Source organism: Mauremys reevesii, linkage group 1 (genome assembly GCF_016161935.1).
Source record: "Mauremys reevesii isolate NIE-2019 linkage group 1, ASM1616193v1, whole genome shotgun sequence".
NCBI lineage: Eukaryota > Metazoa > Chordata > Testudines > Geoemydidae > Mauremys > Mauremys reevesii.
In genome coordinates this window covers 58,892,001-58,908,087 of record NC_052623.1, presented here as the reverse complement: position 1 = coordinate 58,908,087, position 16,087 = coordinate 58,892,001, and the positions used below count along the sequence as shown (strand labels likewise).

Below are 16,087 nucleotides of genomic sequence, written 5' to 3'. Positions count from 1 at the left end.
AGGGGGCCACCTGCCACCCCCATTCAAAATGTACCACGAAAACTGAGTCGCAGGGGCTGCGGTATCATGATGTGCTTAGGACCCAGGATTGCCTCAATTTGGCTCAAATAAAAATGACCTGTGGGATGGGTAGGTGTCCTGAAGTGGGAGAGCAGATGTCTCCTTGATCTCCAGTAGGGCAATTTTTCCCAGATAGAGGCTGCGCCTTCTCCATTTGACTATTCCATTTCTGAGCTGGTGGTGATCTCAGCTCAGCTGCGTGGTCTCCTTTAAATTCCTCTACACCATACAGGGCATCTCCCCCCGCCCCTCTTCCCAACCCCTGCAACAGAGTTGTGATGGCTCTGTGCCTGCAGTGCCTCCTATCCCCAAGGGCATAAGGGAGTGGGTTCCTGGACTCCATCCCCTGAGCAGGGGGAGAGGTTTGGGGACAGAGAATAGCCACACGTGCGCCTTCCCCCGATCAGACTTTTGGTTGTACTGTTCATCTGTGGAATCAAACTGGGTCCCAGGTCTCTACAGGCAGTTCCATGCCACACAGCAAATCAACATCCAGATTTGGGCCACTGAGTATGACTGGCATGGGGAAAGGCTGCTTGCAGTGGCACCCTGGGGGTAGTTTTGGGTAGCAGTTTAGAACTTTGTTACACTTTTCAGACCAGTTATGATAAGGGCAGAGGATGATTCGTGCAGTTATTTCCGAGGAGGCATGTAAAAGTTCCAGAACTGAGTTATTTGCATTGAGACCCAGTGCTCTGCTACACCACCACAAAGGGGCTCAAAAGCTGCCTGTAGTACAGAAAAGAACACCAAGAAAACAAAACAAAATAAAAAAGCATCGACCCTTCTGAGTTGCAGCTGCTGTGGAAACCAGCCCCACAGCCAGTCTCTCTGGACTTGGCAGGCAGTGGGGCTGTCTGCTCCACTACTAACCTATTTTCAATGCCAGCAACCTCTACTTTAACTGTCAAGTGTAGTTTTCCCCTGCATTGAAAACAGCTATTTACCAACCAAGTAAGCTCTGAGGCTTATCTGATGAGCCATTATAGACAGCGAAGGGGAACATTTAAAATAATTTTGCTTCTTTCGTTTCTTGAAAGGGTTGTAGGCAAACCAAGTCCTCTAACTGAATATTCCCCATTTGGGTGAATTAAATATAGGTGGACAGAACTCTAGAAGGAGCACTGCACCTCAGGTCAATAAAGAGCAGCCTCTTGGTTATATTTGGAACTCCTCTGAAACCCAAAGGAATCCGCTGTGACAATACTTTTCACTCTTTAAAGTCTCTCTTCACCAGCAGCCTAAAACACTCCTGCTCTTTCATTATGCAAAAAGGTAATAAAGGCCCAGTCATTCGCAGATGCTTGTTTTCTTCAGTTTAAGGCAATGTCCTCTCTATTTTAGTGGAACTGTCCAAAACTTTTTGAGTTTCCTTCTTTGGTGAAATGGTGCAGTAGACCGGGGCATTTTTGCAATGTGAAATTTCACAGTTTTATAAATGGTGTTGTTTTAGAAGCATTCTTTTAAAGAAAGGCCCAGAAGCCCTGCTTTTTATTATGACAGACTTGTATAACTACAGTAGAGAAAGGGGAGGGGTTTTCTCAGTGGTGTAGCCAGGTGGAGGGAAGAAGGGGAGCGATCCCAAATAAAGGCGCCACCCACTGAAGAAACGGAGCGCCGCTGGGTGAGTAAAAATTAAAAAGGCGCCAAGAAATTTAAAAGGTGCCACTTGTACTCAGTGGGAGAGCAGCCGCTGCCCCGCTCCCACCCTAGCTACGCTACTGGGTTTTCTATCTTCATAGATTCACCAGTTTTGCTTCAGGTGTGAAAATTTTTAACAGGCAGACTCCACAGCTCTGTCCCTTCTAGCAGAATGGCATCAGTCTGAGGAAAGAGGAGCACTGTACAGTGAAGTCTAAATATCTTTATTAATTGAGGTTTGGAAATATAGGCTACAATTCTGCAAGAAATGCACACGGGTGGCAATCCCTTTACACACATGCAACTGTAACACCAACAGACCCTGGTCATCAGCGGGCAGGACCAAACCTGGGATCTCTGGAGCTAAATGCATGAGCCTCAAGCCATATGCCTGTTAGCTACAGCTGAAGAGCAGACTTAGAGTCATAGACTTTAAGGTCAGAAGGGACCATTATGATCATCTAGTCTGACCTCCTGCACAATACAGGCCACAGAATCTCACCCACCCACTCCTGTAACAAACCCCTAACCTATGTCTGAGTTATTGAAGTCCTCAAATTGTGGTTTGAAGACCTCAAGCTGCAGAGAATCCTCCAGCAAGTGACTCGTGCCCCATGCTGCAGAGGAAGGTGAAAAACCTCCAGGGCCTCTGCCAATCTGCCCTGGAGGAAAATTCCTTCCTGACCCCAAATATGGCAATCAGTTAAAGCCTGAGCATGTGGGCAAGACTCACCAGCCAGCACCCAGGAAAGAATTCTCTGTAGTAACTCAGATCCCACCCCATCTAACATCTCTTTCTCGCTCTCTCTTTCTAAGTGGTCTCGCTGCCACTAGATGGGACAGAACACCACACCCAGAAGGTGTGTGGGTTACCCAACTCCACTGAAATCAGTGAGGCCCTGTGCAGATACGAGGGCCTGCCTATCTGCATTTCTTTCCAGGATGAGGACAACATGCCTCCATTTTGGAAGTGGCTGGTGTAGTTTAAGTTGTCTGCCTCATGTTAAAGTGAATGGAAGTTACCAGGCTAAACCCATGAACTGCACACTTACTCCAGCATAGACAGATCTAATCTTTTTGGTTTACTGACTACACTGAGCTAGTAACAGGGTGTGGGACCCTGTGAACCAACTCCTTTTATCACAAGCTAGAAGTCATACCAAGGATAAATTTGGCTCACCACATCCATTCACAACTACTCGGGGGGCGGAGGGGGTCCAGAATTTTATATTCCCTTGGCAATAGCCCAGATTCACTGTTGGATTTGATGCTGTGTAGATTGGTAAAAGGAACCTAGAGAACCTATTTGGCTTAAGTCTACATTCTAACATAGCCATTCTGTCCATATAAACATCATGTAATAAATCCATATTGTAAATAGCTATGAGATCCTGACGTGCTTATACCAATTCTAATTAGCCATACTAAAGACAGGATTCTGTGGATCTGTATCATTTAATGACTTGTACCTTTTCCAGGTGGCCGTGTTCAGTATTTCACTTACTACAATAGTGCTGAGAAGCGCCAGTCAACACAAGTGTTAAGCACGACATAAATGCATAAAATGATGCAGTCACTGCCCTGAGATATTTACAGCCTTCCAGTACCTCACATTACCATTACATTTAATACAACAACAACAAAAAAGGCAAGAAGGTTCCTGTATGCTCAGACTCAAAATTCATCCTAGGTAGATTAGATAGCACCGATATCTGGCTGCCTTCTTCCATAATAGGAAGGCTTTGGATGGAGATGTATAAATATAAGTTGCTTACAAGGAGAATGAAACCAGTAAGCTGATACGGGGATAAAATACACAGCACCATATGTTGTATTTGGTTACTTGTGCTTTCATTTCCCTCCAAAAGGAAAGAGCTTATAAAGTTATGGTGAAAGCAAACCTCTCTCCTTGAATAAAACATTGTTTCCTTGGTTTGTTTGTTCATCTTAGGTACTTGTGAAATTGGCTGGGCTTACTACTGCACCGGAGGAGGAGCAGCTGCCGCTATGTTAATCTGCACTTGGTTGGCCTGCTTCTCTGGCAAGAAACAGAAACAGTACCCTTACTGAGGCCGGCGGCCTGAAAGTCCAGTTTAGAGAATGAATGAGTTTTGAGATGCAGAAGTGACTTACAGACTTCTTCTTCTGAAAAAAGTGCTTTAGCTCCTAACTGCAGAACAGTCAATATGAAATGAAAATGGACGTGGTCAAGGATGTGAGGTGACACTGTGAATTGTGGGGAGGATGGGGAGTCTGGAAAGCTGGACCAAACGCTGCAAATCTTGGAAGGCATGGACAGTTCTTGCTTGACAGAATATATTTCTCGTCTGTTTGGAAGAATACAATTTTACGAGCAAGGAATGCTCCCCTTTGGTAAATTGTGACCGTATGGGTGTACCAATAAATTGAAAGACTCATGAAAATAATGTTTTGGGTAGGGTATACTCTTCCAAAATTCCCCTTAAGCACAACACTGCTGAAAGTGTGCGTGCACACACACACACACACACATATATATATATATACACACACACACGTATAGAACATGGCACAGAATAAATAAAATGCAAACTTATTGGTGCATTTTTTCCTTTTTTTTTTGTTCATTTGATGGTTTAAAATTCAACGTTATACCACTTTTAAAACTACACGTGAAACCTAATAAATGGACCAATAAGCCACTTTAACAATATTTTGTATATTCTCTCTAGTCTTTTCCCCAAAACATTTATTCACTGCTTATTCAGCCCTATAGAATTTTTATTTAGCTTCTGTGTTTTCAGCGTTATTACAAAAATGCAACATTTTACTCAGCATATATAGGGGCTTTGCCTATAGTACTATTATGAAGGGCAGTAAATGGACATCTTTCAGTCCAGGGAGAATTCCACTCATGGTACTGTAGGATATTGTTGGTTACGTAAGACTAATGGGAAATGTCTTCCAGATATAGATTTTGTCATTGTTATGTTTAACTCATTGTTGTTGTATTGTACTGTACCATGTTTATTATTCCAATATTCATTTTTGTAAAAAAATATATAAATGTGCTATTATGTTTGTATTTGAAAATCTCTGTAAATAAATTTTTCTCTGACCAGTACTGGAAATGCATTATAGTGTCATTGGATGAATCAGTTAATTTCTTAGATCTCCATAAAAATGTCTTGCAAATAATCACATCCTTCATACGCCTCTTGGGTACATTCTGCCCCTAATGTACACACAATTTAACTCCCATCAGAACCTTTCACAGTTATAGAACACCTTTCCTTCAAAAGGATCATTAACCTAGCAGACTGATATGCAACCTATTCACAAGTGACTTCATCAGTCTTTGGGCTGAAATAGCAACAATTGACAGACTTAGCTGCCCTACACATTTCAGGACAGGAAGTGGAGGATAGTTGATCCAACCAAAAATGAAATTGCCAGTCTCAGCTAGGTAGAATGCAGTTTTGGAAGGTCATGGTCATGTGAATAAATCAAAAGACTGAGTGTCTGAACACCTGGGTTCTAATACCTGGCTTTGCCACTGACTTGCATTGGGACCAGGGGCGGCTCCAGGCCCCAGCACGCCAAGCACGTGCTTGGGGGTGCTTTGCTGGTCGCCGGGAGGGCGGCAGGCAGCTCCGGTGGACCTCCCGCAGACGTGCCTGCGGAGGGTCCGCTGGTCCCACGGCTTCAGTGGAGCATCCGCAGACATGCCTGTTGGAGGTCCACCGGAGCCGCGGGACCAGCGGACCCTCCACAGGCACGTCTGCGGGAGGTCCACTGGAACTGCGGCACCGGCGACCGGCAGAGCGCCCCCCGCGGCGTGCTGCTGTGCTTGGGGTGGCGAAATGGCTAGAACCGCCCCTGATTGTGACTGTGGGCCTGTCACTTATCCTCTCTGTGCTTCAGTTGCCCTATCTATAACATGGGGAGAATAATACCCATGATGTATACATGTGAAATAGTATTTTATTTATTACAAATGATTACCCAAGCTGGATTTTGGCCAGGATACCAGAGCTAACGCCTTGCAGATATGAAAAATGCTGCATGATCACCAGTGGAGAAAGGATCTTGGTTTTGCATGTCATTTGAAAAACAAAGCATCAGATTATGCCCTCATTTATTCCAGATTTACTCCGGTTTGACTCCACTGACATCAGTCGAGTTACTTCAGCTGTATACTAGTATAACTGAGCAGAATTTAGCCAAGAGCCTCCAACAGCAGTGTCCCTCTAACACTATGCTGGTGTTATGCAGACATCAAGGTGGAAATCCTAGCTCCATTGATGTCAGTGGATGTTTTGCCATTAACTTCAATGGGCTAGGATTTTACCCCGAGTGTAGAAGAGACCCCATAATTTTAATACTCTTTAGAAACGTGGTTGCTTTCTAAACTATAATTATTCATATTGCAATAGCGCCTAGAGGCCCTCTCTGAGATTTGGGCCCCATCTGTGCTAGGTACTGAACAAAAACCTAGTAAAAACCAGTCCTTTCCCAATCTCAAACAGACAAGAAAAGCAAAAAAACCTCTCATTTATTTCAAGGAAAGCAGAATGAGCATAGAACGTAATTCAGCATTTCCCAACTGATAAACTTGAATGTTTATTAATCATAAAATTAACTATTACATTTCAAATGTATTTTTCTGTTCATATATTTCCAATTGGTTTTTTATATATAATTATGAATGCCACGGGTATGATGTTTGTTCTAGTTACCACTTTTTGGCTTAATAACCTCAGAAAATTGTACAGTGGGGCTGGCCAAATAAATTGGACAGAGTTTCAGAGGTGTGGTTGCTGTGGGAATAGTTATGTCAGTTTTGAATGATTAATTCCGATCTTCTCAAACTGATTTGTATTGGGTTTTACTGTACGATGAGTAGTGTTTATCCACTTTACTGTACCATGTGCTGAGAAGAATCTTGTGCCCTGTACTTTCCAGATTAGCCCATAATTGCCATATCATGTTTGACCTCAAGTTTCCATTAAGAACCACATCAGCTATATTGTGGAGACTTAGCACCATATACCGGCCTAGATCCTCACACGGATCTTCCACTGGTATCAATGAGAGTTGTGCACAGAGTGCTAGGGCCCTTCATATTTCTGTTTTAGGGTTTTCAGAACATTACAGTCTCATTACAACATAGCACCAAATTCAGCCCTAGCATACATGTGAAACACTATTGACTTCAGTGGAGTTCCATCCATTCACACTAAGGCTGAATTTGCCTTAAAGAGGGGTTGAGTGCAACCTTTTAAACATTAAGGATAAATAGTCACATCTCCCTATACGGTGGTGGCTCCCCAGGTCCTTTGCTCCACATGACCTTTAGCAAAGCATTCACTAGGACTTGCCTGCCTCTGCACATCACACCGCCACTGAAACAATGTTCTGGGGATTTACAAAGTTCCAGAGACTTGATTATGAAAATGTGAGTACTCTTCTTCTAAATGTAAGGAACCTTGCACATCCCCATACTCCTGGACTCCTTGTGGTTTGCATCATAGGGACTTCTGACATTTGTTAGATCGTTCTATGGGTTGGTGTGACTTACCACAGCAAGTTGAAAATATAAAAGTATTCCAGGATCAAAATTAGCTTTTTGGAATTATGCAATCTAATTACAGTATGACTGAGTTCATTCAAATTAGCTTGCACTTTTTGTTTTATTTGGAGTTGACTAAAACAGCAGTTTTGAATACTCTAGTCAATGATGCATGCTGCACCGGCTCTGTCACTGGTTAAAATATAACTTTCAGCTGCTGAGACATGAATAAACCAATCCCAGTTTAATTAGGTTTGCCTGTATTCATATGTTTTGGTTTTGGCATCCATTATGTATTATAATATAAATGCTGTTTGTTGTTTGTGACCAAGGGACTTTTTGATGCTGACAGGAAGAGAGCAACATAGGGTTACAAGGATCCATTGCATCTGGTATCTACATACTAGTTCACCAAGCATATTATATAAGGTCTCTATCAGAAGCCTGTGTCACATGGATCATCATAATTGTGAAATTTATGTACGGATGTTAGGAGTTATGTATGTATACTGAAAATTACATTCTTACAGTCTGTGAATTGGGACCCATCACCAGAAGTTGATAAACATATTCTGCCTGAAAGAAACTGGTTTATATATTGGTCTGTCTCCATTGAGTATTGTATACTTTACAATGAATGCCTATTTATAGTCTGAGCAAAATTATAATCAAGACCAGCTGACTGCTCTTACCAAAGTGTTAGGCCTCAGCCAAGCACTGACAAATTCGTTGCTGGAAACCAGTCTGGTTCACCTGTGTGCTAGTAAGGTTACAATGGTATTGGACTTATAACAATGCGTTTAGTGTTTAGACTTTATGAAATGCTCGTAAATTGCTGCATGCATTAATCTCACTTATAACACTTTATCACATGCTGTAAGGCAATATGTAAGTTTTTGCTTTATGACTGTAAAAAATGTTTGCTCTGAAACTATGAACCTAGTCAGGAGGGATCGTTGCCTAACTGCCAAGAAGGCTACCAAAACTAAATGGGCCATTGTGGGACATCACAATACAAAGACTTTGTTAATTTCCCCTTCACACACATGAAGAGGCTACGTGCAAAAGGGCTCATCCCGTCAGCTTGATTTCTGGAAGAAGGAAATAAAAATAGCTGACAAGAAAATGTGTCACCTCTTTTTTGTTGTTTGGACTCTCACAGGGCTGGAGCTATGAAACAGAAGCAGAATGCCCCAGAGTCAACCTGGTGTAGCCCTAAAAGACATTCAAAGCTGACAAATTACTGCAACTCTTCCATTTTTTAAACCCATAGATTAACTCAGTTGTGTGTTTGTGCTTGCCTGCTTTATCCATGTAATAACTCTTTCATTTATTTTTCCTAGTTAATACAGCTTTAGTTAGTTTATTACAGGACTGGCTATAAGCATTGTTTTTGATGAGAGATCCAAGGTGCAAGTTGACGTGAGGTAAGTGACTAGTCTCTTGGGACTGGGAGCAACCTGAATATTTTGTGATCTTTTGTGTATAGCAACCAACTATCACTAAATCCAGCTTTCCTGGGTGGCAACATAGACTGGAATGCACAAGGGGACTGTCTGTGAATCTGTGGTAAGACTGTTACAGTGCTTCAGGAGTTCACATTTGTTTCTGGGTTGGTGACATCTAATTATAGAACACACAACCAGTTTGGGGTCTCTGCCCTGTTTCTTGACAGATGGACACTCACAGTTGTGAACCACTCCAGACAGCGTGATTCTCCAGAGGAGATCTAGGACAGGAAAACACAAGCAGCAGGGATTATTATGTTTACAAGAGAAGACAATGGATTTTTGGACTATAACTGTAGGGACACAGACAAACTCTGGATTTTTCCACTGAAGAGGCAAGAAGACAATGGGACTTGTCTTGTGAATAAGATCACAGCCAGGCCTGGGTGTAATATTCTGGAAGGATTTGGGGTGAACTTTTGGTCTATATGACATGACAGTGTCTCGGCAGGTAAGTTTAGTATGCATTTTATGATTTTATTTTATATGCAGCCCTTTGATTCCAATATTTCTATTTGCCATGATTTGAATTTCTGTTCTTTGTTAAATAAACGGATACTTGCTTTCTCTATAAGCAAATCTAAGTGCCCCGCATTAACCAAAGCTGTGATCTACAGTGTGACCGGTAAGCTGTAGTGTGCTATTCCTTTGGGAACAAAGGATCTGGGAATTCTGTGAGTGTCCAGTGGACCAGGGGCTGGGCACTCCAGGGAGATGCTCAGAGGACTGAGGGATTGGAGTGTATCTATCATTAACCTGTAAAGAGAGAGCAGGGCTTGCAGAGGCCTGGAAGGCATTTCTTGTGTTGACAGAGGCTGGTGGTATTGGAGAGCTGACCCACAGCAAGCACAGACAAGGTTTCCTCATGCTAAGGGCAGGTGGGAGTGAGGTGCCTGCATTCCTATCACATAGTTACACACTGAGGTCCTGCTAACCAGCTTATCTGAGTTCATAGTCTGAGAACTCAGCAACAAACTTTGCTTTGAATTTAACAGTTTTAAATGTACATTAGATATTTATGGAAAACATACTTGAAAGGCATTTGTGTAAATGGTTACAATATTTATCCTGATGAATTTCCTATTTAGATTTTTTGGGGGGAGGGAGGGTCTCTATTATGGGATCAATCTTGCAGCCATTATTCAAGCAAAATTTCCATTGACTTGAGTCAGGATTGATGGATCAGCCCCTATTTTTGTGTTTTGAAAGTTTTGTTACAGAAGAATCTACATATGAAACATGTTTTAGGAAAGTCCATTTTGATTATGTGCCACATTGAGTCCTGAGACCACAACACTGTCTATGGTTCAGGGCACCTCCGTAACAGAAGGACACCAACAAGATAAACCAGAGGCTGTAATACTTTGGTCTAATTTCAGTGATTGGGTTTAGCCTGTGGATGCTGTCTGGTGTTGGTAGCTTGTGACGTACAGGAGTCAGACCAGATGATCTGGTGATCCCATCTGCCCTTGAACTCTATGGGTACCAAAATCAACAAAGGAGCTAAATATGTATAGCTTAGCTCATTATGGTTTTGGTGACCCCAAGCTCAGACCAGCAAAAGTTTGACACACCTGAGACTTGATTGCTTATCCATCTGGGAAGACTGAGAACTCGAGACGGTCAAATAAAGGGACCTTTCTCACAAAAAGTTTTAATCCACTTGACTAAGAACTCAGGGTGGGATTCACGAAGATATTTAGGTACCTAACTCCCACTGAAATCAATGGGAGTAAGGCATCTAAATATCTTTGTGAATCCCACCCTCAGTGGGTTCTTGTCTGAGAACCCCTTCTCTCCACATTTTCCTTGCTATCCATCTCCTATCCAGAAGATTCTAGCACCTCACCCCTCAATGAACCATATCAAAGGTAAGAAGGAGGAATCTCAGAGTTTGTTGGGCTGATAAAACAGAGACTTGATGGTTTAGGGAAGGCTCAACCGTGAGGGTTTTCCTTGGAGATTCAAGTTCAATAAACTCCAGCCTTCAGGTGTTGATTCATTTCTTTCCCTGGGAAACAACAATCCAGGGTTCAGTTCACCAGCTGCTTCATGAAGTGAGCCTGTTATACTTGCACAATCCTAACAAACATGAGAGAGAAAGAGAACATGATTTTGGGGCTACATGGATGAGGAAAAGGGACACTTAAGCCTTTGTTAGACATTGAGAATTGTCTCCTGAGGGAAGCAGTGGAAGCTGCATCCCTTAGTTATTTAAAGCTGGAATGGACAAAGCACTATGCTGTCTGGAACAAATCCTGCACTTCTAAGGAAATTGTCACAATTAGCTACCTGTAATTTTTATCATTTCATGATAATTGTCATCTACTGTAAGTCTCCATTCTGTCATGCTAATTATTCAGGGATCTACTGTTGACTAAAACATATCTTTTAAATTGTTTGTATGTATTTGTTAAATGAAAATTTGAATAAACATTATGTAGGTTACTCCTGAAAAAAAACCCTGAAGACGTAGATCCATAGAAAAACCTTTTAAAATCTTGGACTATCAAAGAAAGATAAAGAGTTCTTCATAACGCTTAATCCTCAATTGGTTCTCTTTTCCCTCCCTAGGTACCTCATAGAAGTCACTTGCCACTACAATTTACATATCATTCTAGAGCTGAAAATGCTCCATTGTAAATATCAGATTGAATGACAGACAGACAATCTATGTGTCAACATAATCGTTAACTCTCCCGCACATACTTAACCTCTGAGAGTCACAATGGTGAAATTAGATATAAATGCAAAAAGCCCATGACATTTTAATGTTACCCTTTCAGCAGAGAGGATATAAAAGATATGATTTCTACTAGGTATTATGCATTTTTATTATTATTATTTTATTATTCAAATTATGATGGATCAGGGAGAACAAGGAAGAGTTTGAGACAAGTAGTTTAAAGATACAACCATGTGAGTAGGTGGGATGGTTAATACATTAACCCCAAATACAGGGGCCCAGTCCCACACTCCTTACTGAGGAAGAGTATCCCATTAAAATCAATAGGGAGTTTTAGAGGAGTAAAGACCGCAGGATCAGACCCCATTTCAGAGAAAACTTTTCAGGACATTTCATGCCACTGGAGGTACCTAGGGGGGATATAGCTATGTTAAGAACACCCCACATCAAGTCTACACATCCAATCTAACACTTTAAAGCAAGATGGGTGAGGCAATATCATTTATTGGACCAGCTTTTGTGGGTGAGAGAGGCACAGCTTCTTCAGGTTCTGGGAAAGGTGCCACTCTCAGTACCTTTCCCAGAACCTGAAGGAGAGGTCTCTGTAGCTCGAAAGCTTCTCTCTCACCAACAAAATTGGTCCAATAAAATATAACTCACCCACCTTGTCTCTCTGATATCCTGGGACCAACACGACTACATCAACACTGCACACTTTAAAGCAAGTAATTCAAGGGAAATGATCATTCTAATGTGGGACACATGGAGCCTATTAGAAGTTAAAAGATGTGCCATCTACGTGAGTGTTTTAGGCCCAGATCCATTGAAATCAATGGATGTTAGATCCCTAAATAACTTTGAGGATCTGGGGCTTAGGCACTTTTGAAAATCTCACTGGGCACCTATCTGCATCCTTTGGCGCCTCAATACCTTTAAAAATCTGATCTTAAGGCTCCACAGGTGATAGAGCTCAGTTTGACCCTATCCGCACTGGCCAATAAAACCATTTTAGTAACACTGTGTAGCCACCCGAGTGTTTAATTATGCTTAAGAATGTTGTGAAACAACGGCTCGTTGTCCTAGGTAGACGGGGTCACGCCAGGGAAGAATTTTGGTCCAACCAATCATTAAAGAAATATACTTAGCAATACAAGATGGCTCTTGCTTAAAAAAAAAATCTTTAGTGTATGGCACAACAGTCTCTCAGAATTATAGGCTAGTCTATTTAAATATCCTTCCAACCCCTTCAGCCCAGACTTTTATTCTGGTTACAAAGTCTCAATCACGATTCCCAGATGTAACCACTCATATATGTGGGCCCATTGCAAATACAGTAGCTCGTAAATGGAAAGTGAGCTGTTCACATAAGTACTATGTTGTGCATTAAGACTCCCATTGACTTCAGGGGGCTTTGGATAAGATCTTAAGTGCCTAATCCAGTTCCTGTTGGAGCAAATGGCAAAACTCCCAATGACCTAAATTGAAATTGGATTAGGCCTTAATTCAACAAGAGAAATGCTATAAATATCTTATATCCTCCACTGTGCTGTATCATGGTTAATCTTCCAGTATTAATTTCTATAGGAAAAATATATTATATTTACATACATCTATAAAATCTCTCTTTTGGTCTATGTATCCATCCAGTCAACTCTATAAACAATACGTCATCTGAAAATGAACATTAAAAGATGCCACAAAGTCAAAAGGTATGACATAATATTGCAAACAGGTATTAATTTGGGGATCACATTTTCACTTATTAATGCAGATTAAGAATGTATTGTTATAAACCACTTTAAAATGTTTTGCATTCATTTTACAATGAGTACAAGCAGGTGGAGTTGGTAACAGAGTACACTTTTTGCAGTGCAGCCCAGTTTGTGAGTCAATAACAAATCCTTATCTTGCTCATTCCAGAGGGAAAAAGTGAAACATGCATTAATTAAAATAATGAACAATTGTACAAAAGATAAAGCAGAATGTGCAGAGTGATGGAAGGTTTCATTTCTAAATGATCAGAGGGGTAGCCGTGTTAGTCTGGATCTGTAAAAGTAGCAAAGAGTCCTGTGGCACTTTCTAAACTAACAGACGGATTGGAGCATGAGCTTTCGTGGGTGAATACCCACTTCGTCGGATGCGTGTGTCATTGGGACAGGGAAAGTAGTAAGTGTGTATGCTAGTGTAATCGGGGATTTGGGGGAATGACACTGAAGTCTAGTGGCTGAGAATAAGAACTGGGAGTTGGGACTTCTAGATTCTATTCCTAGCTCTGTCCCTAACTTACTGTGTAAGTAATTTAAATCTCTGTGCCCCAGATTAGTTTTGCGGAAAATGGATCGAACAATAACAGTCTTTTAAACAGTATCTGTACAATGGGGTCCTGGTCCACGACTGAGGCTCCTAGGTACTACCACAATACAAAAGAATAAATAATGATAATATTTACCACACAGGAATGAAGCGAGGTTTAAAGGATCTTTGTTAGCTATGTAAAATAATCTCAGTAGGTAAGGAGATATGAAAAGGAAATCTGAGTTGAAAAGCAAGATATAATTAGGACGGCATATTTGAAAGGGTAAAATATTTGCAATTGCTAGGAGATAAGTGACCAGCCAAAGAATTTTGAACATCAGACATTACAGACTTATTTGTTTTCAAATAGCTGTCAACACAACATTTGTCCTCTATGACTCTGGGATTAATATCCAAGCATGGTGCAAGCGAGAGTATTACCACAACCGTGCAGTTTAGAATATTTGCTTTCCTCTTTCTAAAAATCAGCTGTATTTTTGCAAAGAACTTGTGACATCCAGTGCCCTGTTTGTTGAATCACAAGTTTGCATCTCTTACAGATATGCCAGGGACCTCTCTTTTCTATTTCTTTTCATAGACCATTATCTCAATCTGAGTAGGATATTTCCCACCATGCTCACTGCCTCTCTGGCTCTTTGTGCCACTGTAAAGTATTGCAGACCATCTCATGCTTGGGCACAGTTTTAAGCTGATCTCTCACTAACCAGTTAGAGCTTTTACCCTCAGGTTATTATTCCTCTTTATTGCACGAGAAAGGTTCCAGCAGTACCTTGCTATAAGTCCAGTGGTTAATAATAGCTATACAAATCAACTCCCATCATTGCTGATGTGATTGCTACATCAAATTACCTTGTAGTCTATTCAAAGACATTAATACAGTGCTAGTTACTATGAACTGTCTGTTTCATACCCTGTAAGTTGTAATTTACCAGCAGGGTTTCCAGTGAATGGGACAATATCTGAGTGTGTGTATAAAACCAATACTGTGATACACAGATGTGCAGTGACATTTTTAAAAAGCATGCACTGACTTTTTAGAGCTATGCCAAATGACTATTAAACCATCAGCTCCATGTGCCATTGCCTAGAAGAAACACTTCATTCTCTCTCTCTCTCTCTCAGTAGGGAATTCTTTTTCTCAATGTAGTGCAGAATGGTGTCATGGCACCTTAGTCTATAGGCTGTTATGCCTCCGGGTATTGTCAGCATCTGCTACTGTACATTATGGGGCTGTTCTCTGGCACAATTAGTCTCGCCAGGGGAATTCTGGTGGAATCTTAGCTAATAGTGTCAGATCACTGAGGCAGAAATATTCAGGAACTTGTTTTTGTTCTGCCTCTAGCCAGTAGGATAGCTGTGCACAACTTACAACTATTAAGCAAGTCATAGAGGCAGGGGTTGGAAAGATCAGAGAGAAAATATAATAACTGAAATTGTTGGAAAATTATTGGGGTTTGGTTGAGTAATGAGTTATTTAGAAAAATTAACTCATTTTTTGAAAGAAGGCTGTTTTCACTATTAAATAAAGACTCTTTGAATTCAAATTCTCCCTAACACACCTGCTTCAATTCACCCAATGGAAGCAAGACTGAGCCCTTAAATAATGTGTTACTAAGCTCTTTTTGTTCCTAACTGCACTGCAAATGTTGCTATTCCTGTGAGAATGAACTTTATCCACTGAAGTAAATATTCTGTCCTCTTGCATGGTGATGGAAAAGGGCCTAATTTCAGGGCTGGATTATTTCAATACAAATGCTTTCTATAAAGGATGCAGTGGACACTGCATCCAGTCAACAGGCCTTTGACATTGTGAACTACAGTAAATTGAAGATGGATGTGGCCCTCATGGTTGAGAAATCCACTGACTTTCATTGCTGGGAAGCATCAGAGCTGGGACAATGCAGATGGACGATTTAAACAGTGATGAGCTAAGTGGTACTGTCCTTTTCAAATGAGCACTACTTTTACATTCCTAAAACAGAACCATTCAGCCTCCCATGCAGCTACATAGTTTTTCAATGTTTTAATCCTAGTTTGCGCTATGTTGTGCCATGTGAGTAATTGATCTTTGCTATTAGCAATGCACTGCTTACACTTGGTTGCAGTGCAAAGCACTGTGGGTCTTCAAGATGTTGCTCAAGAGTACAGTGCTAATACCTCAATTGACAGCACACATTTTCTTCTGGGACAGCAGGCTGTGGGTTCAAGTTTGAAGGCTGCAGGCAACATAGCTACTAACACCCAGTGCTGACTTTGCAGTGGTGGTTTAGGTAGATGCAGCATTGCTGGAGGAGCTGGGTGAAATCCTGGCCCCATTGAAATCAA

General features: G+C 41.3%; 1 protein-coding gene across 1 annotated transcript in view; it reads left to right on the top strand.

Moving 5' to 3' along the window:
* The window catches only part of LHFPL6 (LHFPL tetraspan subfamily member 6), a 210,829-nt gene extending 206,025 nt beyond the window's left edge, over positions 1-4,804 (top strand). The window contains exon 3 of the mRNA XM_039520956.1: positions 3,653-4,804. Coding sequence (XP_039376890.1) covers positions 3,653-3,771 — 119 coding nt within the window. The 3' untranslated portion in view covers positions 3,772-4,804. The remainder of the gene's footprint in view (positions 1-3,652) is intronic.
* Positions 4,805-16,087: the final 11,283 nt, after the last annotated feature.